General features: G+C 26.4%; 2 protein-coding genes across 3 annotated transcripts in view; both read left to right on the top strand.

The window, feature by feature from the left end:
* Positions 1 to 8,873, top strand: part of LOC126898193 (uncharacterized) — a 41,005-nt gene that overhangs the window by 20,248 nt on the left and 11,884 nt on the right. The window lies entirely within an intron of this gene.
* The window catches only part of LOC126899818 (uncharacterized), an 8,771-nt gene continuing 3,754 nt past the window's right edge, over positions 3,857 to 8,873 (top strand). The window contains exons 1-5 of one of the 2 annotated variants that reach the window (XR_007702704.1): positions 3,857 to 4,805; positions 4,893 to 4,955; positions 5,028 to 5,087; positions 5,202 to 5,246; positions 5,326 to 5,476. Coding sequence is in view for 1 of the 2 variants with exons in the window: in XM_050675042.1 (XP_050530999.1) it covers positions 3,929 to 4,805; positions 4,893 to 4,955; positions 5,028 to 5,087; positions 5,202 to 5,246; positions 5,326 to 5,405 (1,125 nt within the window). In the remaining variant the exon portion in view is untranslated. Of the gene's footprint in view, positions 4,806 to 4,892; positions 4,956 to 5,027; positions 5,088 to 5,201; positions 5,247 to 5,325; positions 5,671 to 8,873 lie in introns of those variants that run through there. The other variant, XM_050675042.1, reaches the window with a different exon arrangement.

Genomic DNA, 8,873 nt, shown 5'->3' with positions numbered 1-8,873 from the left:
ATTTGATATGATAAAAGTATTCAACTACAAAAGTAAATAATTTTACTTTATAATTTATTAATTTTTTAACTCTATTTCTGTGTGCTACTACCAGTCTATAATATGCCAAATTTTTTTGTAATATGTTGCTATATAAATCATAAATTTAAAAAAAAAATGATTTTTAGTTTCACTTGAATTTAACGATGGATTTTTACAATAATAATTATATTTTATAATACGCTCAATTGAGTAAATCTTTTTAACTACTTTGTTTTGATTGGTTCATTTAGTTAAAGTAAATTATTAAAATTTAATTACTAAAATTATTATGTAATCATATATTATAGATATAAATCGGGGTAAAATTAAGGGAATAAGTGTTATTGTTGTTTTTGAAATAATCTACCAATTTCATTTTTTTCTATTTAATAATATTTATTTCAAACTTGCAAGTTGAGTTAAAAGTTATGGTAATAAATTCATTTTTTTTTTATTAAAACTTTCACTTTAAAGAACAAAAAGAAGTAGGTTCAAAATGATTACTTTTAACATATTAAAAATCAATAATAATTTGAAAATAATTAATTATAAAAATTATATAATATATAATTAAAATAATTACTAATCTGGATATAATTAAGGAAATAGGAGTTGATGTTGGGTTGGGTTGGTTACATTTTTAACTTTATAATGCTATAACTCATTGAAAAGTGTACGAATCAACACAATTTTTTTATGAGAAATAATATTTTTTAATAATCCCTTTTTCATTCGACATACTTTATCTTAATCAGGGTATTAATAAGAAACTAGCAGATAATGTAGCTTTTGTAATTATCCACCAATTTCTTAGAATTAAACACTATCTACTGATTTGCATCGAAGCGTTTCTTATGATAGTGATTTTAATCACTGTCAGATTAAATCTATACTGGACCCAACTATGCAACATCCCCACTATGCCCCGACCCCACTGTGCTGGGTTTTTTTTAAAATAAACACTATCTAAAGATTTGCATCGAAGCGTTTTTTTTTTATAGTGATTTTAATCACTGTCAGATATCATAATACTTGATCCAACTGTGCCACGTCACCACTGTGCCACGACCCCCCTGTGCTGGGTTTTTTTAAATGAGAATACATATTTTGAATTAAATATTTAATTTAATAGCAAATGGCATTTGAATTTCTAATATAACTTTATTCGATTTATTAGATATTAACACTTAAAGTTTCAAATTATTGAGTTAATATACATGTATAATACTGTAGGGATTAAAATTATAGGTAGCTAATTGGTTTTTTATGATATCGATATTAGCAGGTACAAAGGATTGTTATTATCAATGGTAGTAAGGCACATTGTTGTGCGTTTATAAATACACTAACTGACAATACAGAATGTATATCTATTGATAGTCATAATTGATAATGAACAATCCGTGACTGTGACAGCAATGTCATAAAAAAACCATTAGCTACCTGTAATTTTAATCCCTAGTGTATTATACATGTATATTAACTCAATAATTTGAAACTTCAAGTGTTAATATCTAATAAACGAAAGTATATCGACTGATGGTCATAATTAATAATAAACAATTACGTGACTGTGTCAGCAATGCCATAAAAAACAAATTAGTTATACTAAAAATTCAAATGTCATTTACTATTAATATAATAACTCTAACATTTTATTTAATTCAAAATATGTATTCTCATTTAAAAAAACTCAAGTTAATGTTTTTTAACCTTGAAGGGATGAAAAATATCATGTTTTTACTACATATTATTGTAGTGTTTTTTGAATCAAACAATATTTTCCTTACCAAAAATTAAAAATTTTCAATAGTTACTGAGTAAACGAGTGTCTTATCCTTAATGAATCACCCTGAATATAAAAGTGTTAGACCTTCCAGAACACTTTCATAAGTTTAGTTGAAAAAGTTCTACTTTCTATATGCATTTTTTAGATTTAAAACCCTCTCGTATACAGGGAAATGGTCCTATTTAAAAAAAACAGTATGTCAAATGAACGATGTATATAAATACTACTTCTCATGAAAAAATTGTATTGATCCATACATTTTTCAAAAAGTTATAGCATAATAAAGTTGAAAATGGAATATACTAAATCGAAAATTTTCACACAAAAATAGCATTCGGTAGCCATTTTCACCGTGATGATAAGATAAAGTCCGAAATTTTTTTTACTAAAAACTGCCATAACTTTTTCAAAAATGAACATATCAATATAATTTTTTTTTTTATAGATGCATAATATCTTTACCTATCATTTGGTATCTTTTTTTTGTAAATATGACACTTAACCTGGCCACAGGGGGGGATTCAAAATGACAACTTTTTCACAAAAAATTGACTTTTTCAACTTAAATTTTGAAAGTGTTTCGGAAAGTCTGACACTTTTATATATATCTTAAATTAAAGCTAATGTAATTTACTTTATTATGCAAAAAAAAAATTTCGGAATTTATTTTATCTTCATGGTGAAAATGGCTACCGAATGCTATTATTGTGTGAAAATTTTCGATTTTATTTTTTACATTTTTAACTTTATGAATAAAGTGTATGGATCAACATAATTTTTTTATGAGAAATAATATTTTTTAATAATCCCTTTTTCATTCGACATACTTTATCATAATTAGGATATTAATAATGAACTAGCAGATCATGTAGCTTTAGGAATAATCCACCAATTTTTTAAAATAAACACTATCTAAAGATTTGCATCGAAGCGTTTTTTTTGAAAATGATTTTAATCACTGTCAGATATAATTAAACTTGATCCATCTGTGCTACGTCACTACTGTGCCGCGACCCCCCTGTGCTGGGTTTTTTATTTTCTATTTTGTGAGTTGTTCCAATTAAGAATTTTTTTAATTCTTCAATTGGATTGTCTATTTAATAAGTAAATTTCGAAAATCTACCAAAAACATCAAGTGGTTAAAACTATTGGTAAAACAATGGTTTATGACATGTCACTAAGGAGATCGTAGAGTGTATCATAAATTTAGATAGAAAGTGTTTGATTGATTGCACAAGATGCTGATAGTTTTTTGAAATCATTATCCTAGAACATCAAGTGGTTAAAACTATGCTACGACCCCCTTGTGATGGGTTTTTTTTTATGAAGTCGCCATTTATAGATTCGCAGCTGTTATTGTCAATTATATCTTTATCCACAGATTTGATTGATTTGATTTGACCTTAGTGAGACTGTAAGGAACATTGATGTGAGATAGCATTCATAAATACATTAACTGGCAAAACAGAAAACATATCTGTAGATAGTCATAATTGACAATAAACGCTACGTATCTGTGATAGCAATATCATAAAAAAACAATTAGCTTCCAGTTTTTATCATCTATCTTATATTATACATGTATATTAACTTAAATATTTAAAGCTTTGTATATCTAATAAACGAATAAAATTATGTTAAAAACTCAAATGCTATTTTCTATTAAAATAAATTCTCAATCATTTTATTAAATTCAAAATATGTGTTTCTATTTTAGAAAACTAAGTTGATTTTAACAAGGTATGAGGAATGAACTTAAAATGTATTACATAGCTAATAGTTCAAAAATAATATGTAAATAAAGCTATCAAAAAATAAAAAAGTATTTTAAAATAATTATTATTCTGTAAATAATTTTGTGATAATGATGAAATTTGTATACTGTATACATATTATATAATAGTATGAATAATAGTCTATAATAATAATCATAACCGAAAAAGTAATAATAGCAGGTTATTGATATAAATGTCTTTTTTAAAACTTATATATTAGTAATATTATAAAATTTTATTTAAATTTTTTAAAAATATTCAAACTGGAAGTTCTTAATACGTATATTAAAACTTAATTAGCTCATATTTACTGAATTAATATTTTTCATTTTTATTTTCAAAAATGATGTTGCTTTTTAAAAAAAATATAATATGTTTTTTAATATGCTCGGTTCAAGTTATTGAAGCACCAAGAGTTTTTTCAAAAAAAAAAAATATTCATGATGCAAAAGTTATTTACACTTTTTTTAAAAATGTATGCTGGCAAAATTTAAATTACGTTACTACTGTTAAGTATTTCGGAGATTATCATACAAAACAAGATATTTTAGAATTACCTTTTGATCGCGATAATTATTCAACAAGAATAAGAATTGCCACTCTATTTCTTGGTTGCTCATACGCTAAAGATCTACAGTATATTTTTTTCATGCTGCAAAATTTATGTACCTGCTGTCAAAGCATTACTGACCCTAAAAAAATGTATAATTGTTCTGTAGAGATTATAAATAATACTCTTGCAATTATTCCAATGTTAAAAAAAATGAAAGGAGCTATGGATACTATCGAAAAATACCATATTCAACCATGGAATACAAATCTTGTAATTCGTTATATGATGAGTTCTGTTTTTGAATCTTATGGTTCTGTTAAAAAATCATTCAACAATTTGCAACCCTCACAGGACGATCCTGAAATAACAAAATCAGTATTAGAGTATATTAATAACTCTTTAATTCCATATAAGACAATTACAAATAATGAAATTGATAAATTTTGTGTAATTGAACACGTGGACCTAAACTTATTGTGGAATGAATACAGATACAGAGCATCTCATAATACAAACATAGAATTTCATCATTATGTTAATGAAGAAGTTAGAAATAAAATATACAATACAATTATTAATAAATTTTTCAGACTAGGTTTCTTGTATAATATCCAAACTGAAATGGTTTCTATTCCATTAGAAATTACTTTACCTGATGATAATAAAGGTAACATTTTGTTATACTTATGAAAAAAATATCAACAACTATCATTATTTTTATTAAATCATAACAAATTTATAATATTTTATTTAGAAATCAATTTAAATAACTCAACCACTAACACTTCAACGAAAACCCTATTCATCGAACAAGAAGATATTTTTTTTTATTACTTACAGTAATTTTATCTGAGCGTTTCAAATGTTTTAATTTTAATTATTTGTTTAGGATTTACTAGTTATGCTAATTTAGATGAGAACTATTTAAAATCAATTCTGCATCATGAAGGTACATATTTATTTGTAAATTTTATCATGGTTGATTACTTAAATATTAATATTTGATTTAATATGTTAAATTAAAACATTTTCTATTTTTTGGATTGCGTTTTCTTCAATTTAGAACTCAGATACATAACTAACTTAACAACAATAGATTATCAGGAAGGTAAAATTAAATTATTTATAGTCAATTTTAATTACAACATATTTGTTGACTAACTGTTCTATCCATAACTTATTTTCAGAAAATCAAATAAATTATGAAACTGGGGAAAGTTCACAACAAAATGATTTGAACGATAAACCTTTTTATACGTTTATTTGAAGTTCCTATATTGAATTCACTTGGCAATTTTTTCGTTCAACAAAATTACGTTATGTATTATATATATATCAATATCATGGTAATATAAAATAAATGTTTAAAAGGCTTAACTAAAAATGCTGAAATATATTAAATATTTTATGTGCTTCTATTAAGTTATAGTAATTATTTAAATAATTTTGTGTACCGAAATTATCAATTGCTTTATCCGCCATATCCAATATACAAGATAATTATTTTCACCTAGACAATGGATATTTCTCAAAATAATAATAATTTTGAACGTTTTTTTTTTTTTAGATTTTTTAGTTATTTATAAATTTACATTTATTTGTTATCAGTTAGTTTTAGATTCATCACTTATAAGATTATCAATTATGTTTTTACAAATGGAAACATATTTTAAGTTTGATAAATTGATAGTGATCGTATTTTTTATTCATATTTATTTATTTGCTTGTTATTCACTTTAAAATTACAATTATTCGAAATTGTACACGTGTATAAAATAAACGTGACTTTAAATACAGGTAGCTAATTGTAACATTTATGATTTACTACTAATGCGTCAATTATTGCTTTATCGTTAAAATTAATGTTCACGCCAGGCAGTAGTGCCGCCTCCGTGGTCAGCTGATACCACTGTCGGCCTTATCAGTGGAGCCGGTTCGGTGACCATCGGTCGGCGGCTGCCCGAACACGGTTTTAGTTTTGTGTGTGTTGTTCGGATTATTATCTTTTTTAACCTCGGAGTTGCTTTTTCGGTCGGCGGTGCCCCGAGCACATGCTTTTATTATGTCGCTCGCTCGGATTATTAAGTCACAGTGGTGACTGTGTTGTTCGTTGTCGGTTATTCATTTTATTATTATTATTGCAACGGTTCGAGGGTCNATTTTATTATTATTATTATTGCAACGGTTCGAGGGTCGCATTTCGAAGAGTTTCTTCGCCTTGGGTTTGTGTACAATTGATGTACCGGTGGAATTTGGTGACTATCATATAGCGGATCGAATAAGCATCGGCGACTTGACAATATTTAGCAAGAGGTGAAGAGAACAGTAATCAGGTCGGATCGAATCAAAATATTTTTGTATATATATTTAATTTATTTGTATGAAACATTGTTTAAAGCAGGGGACGCCCAAACTTTTTATTATTATAAGCTGATTGTTAAAATATAGCATAATTATTTATTCCACTGCGTAATTGTGTGAAACAATTAATGTATTACATTTTTATAACAAACGGATATTTAAGAATATGATATTTTAGGAAATATGAAGTAGTTTTATTTTCTTATCAAATTATTAGGTATAGAATACTTTAATAGAGAATAAAATAATAAAAGTTGAAAAATTCTAGTTTATCAATTATTTGCATACGAGTTTGTGTAATATATTTATAACCCTGCTCATACTTATTTTTAACTCTTCTATAGTAATGACGCATCAAATTGCTAATACTACATGTGTACTTTCTTATTTGTTCATTCAAAATGTGTAGTTTTTTATATTTCACGGCTTGACTTAAAAAATTATGGTTCGTAACATTATAACAAATATTATACAGTAAATAAAATAAATGTATAGCAATAATATCATAGTTATACCAATCATAAATGAAAAATATCCTTCATAACTTGATGTGCCAGTTCAAAACTGCAATAATTCAAAAAATTTAATTTTCCCATTTAATGATTTAAACAAGGATTTTCCTTTCCTGAATATCGGATATATTCAATGAAAACTTTAATTTTAAAAACTTCACTATCTAAAATATAACTTAGTTGCATTGAATTGGATTTATCAACGTTAAATGTTGAAGAAACTTAGATATCAAAATTTAAAATCTAAACTTTTCGAGTTGTTGTAATTTTTAACTGGGACGTTGAAATAATTAAGTAAAACGTAAAATAAATATCCTAAATGGTTGTTACACTTTAATNATATCCTAAATGATTGTTACACTTTAATTGTTCTATATAATTACATACATTATATCTAAAATAAATCAATTATACACGAGATGTATTCGACGTAATGACAGTATTCAGACTTAAGTTACACAGTGTTCATATTAAAATGTACCCATACTATATACGTAGTTTAAATTTAACAAACGCTCAATATTATCAGTATTCAAACTTAAGCTTTNACAAACGCTCAATATTATCAGTATTCAAACATCAGCTATTCAAAGTATAAACGGTAAATATATTAAGATTCATCTGAATAAAATTCAATATTGAGCTAAGTAATTAGTGTACTACACGTTTTATAAACGTTAAAAAGAGTTACTATTCTAAAAAATTTTTAAAAATAAATTAAGCATAAGTATAAAATTAACCTATATTCTATATCAGTAAATGTACAAAAATATGTTTAATAGACGTTTTAATTATACATCATTTTCTACTGAATAAAATTTCCACTCCAACAATAAATATCTAGTAAACAGCATGTAATTTATTATAAAAAGTGTTGATACTGTCTATTATCAAAAATAAGGAAAAATCAATCATACATATTTAGCTAATTTTTTACAAGTTTTTATATTGTGGTAAACTGGGTTTTCTACGTCCAATTTGCCCACGCGGATGAGTGATTCGAGAAGAGTCAAAATAATAACTATAATGTAACATTCATTGATTGTACAGTGACCACCGAGTGAGTGGTCAGGTCCCTTTTTAACACGCTTATATTAGTTTCACTTGTATGTATGTATGTATGTATGTATGTATGTATGTATGTATGTATGTATGTATGTATGTATGTTTGTAACTCTCCAAACGCCACGCGTTATCGCATATTCCGTCGTCTAGACTAGACTGTCATAACGCATTCACCCCACCCCACGCCGCGCTCATCACACGACGACAACACTATTCCTCTGTATAAATTTATTTTTGGTTATCGTACCCGTGTGCTTGTCATCAATATTATATATATATAAACAAATTTTTATTTTGACTGACCAATACTATCCGCGTACCATACGGCTTACGTATATATTCCTACTGCCGTTTATACCTCAAGTATAACGTTAGTCCGACACGCCCGCCAACAAAACACAGCTATACCTAGTGCATGATACTTTTACGTAGTTAAGTCGCATTATTTGTATATATATATATTCTAATTACTATTAAAAATATATATTAACACACTTTATTCTAATTAAGAGATATAAAGTATTCATTCCGATTTCGAGGGATGTTTTCCGTATTGTCATTTTTCGTCACTACCTCCATGTTCCGGGAGTGGGAAATTTGCGCGCCTGCTGCTTTCCTTGGATGTGGTAGCCGTTTCTCAGACTCCCTCCCCGGAATCGAACCCTGATTTCCCGTTACCCGTAACAACCATGATATTGATAGTAACTACTATCATAACATGAAACTAAAAAGTAAAAAATAAATATAGTTTAAAAAACTAAAAAAACACGCTTTTAAAGCACATCGAACTAAAAAGT

Source organism: Daktulosphaira vitifoliae, unplaced genomic scaffold (assembly GCF_025091365.1).
Source record: "Daktulosphaira vitifoliae isolate Bord-2020 unplaced genomic scaffold, ASM2509136v1 Scaffold_2, whole genome shotgun sequence".
Lineage (NCBI taxonomy): Eukaryota > Metazoa > Arthropoda > Insecta > Hemiptera > Phylloxeridae > Daktulosphaira > Daktulosphaira vitifoliae.
Note: the sequence above shows the minus strand (reverse complement) of the source record. Positions and strands in the feature narration are given on the sequence as shown.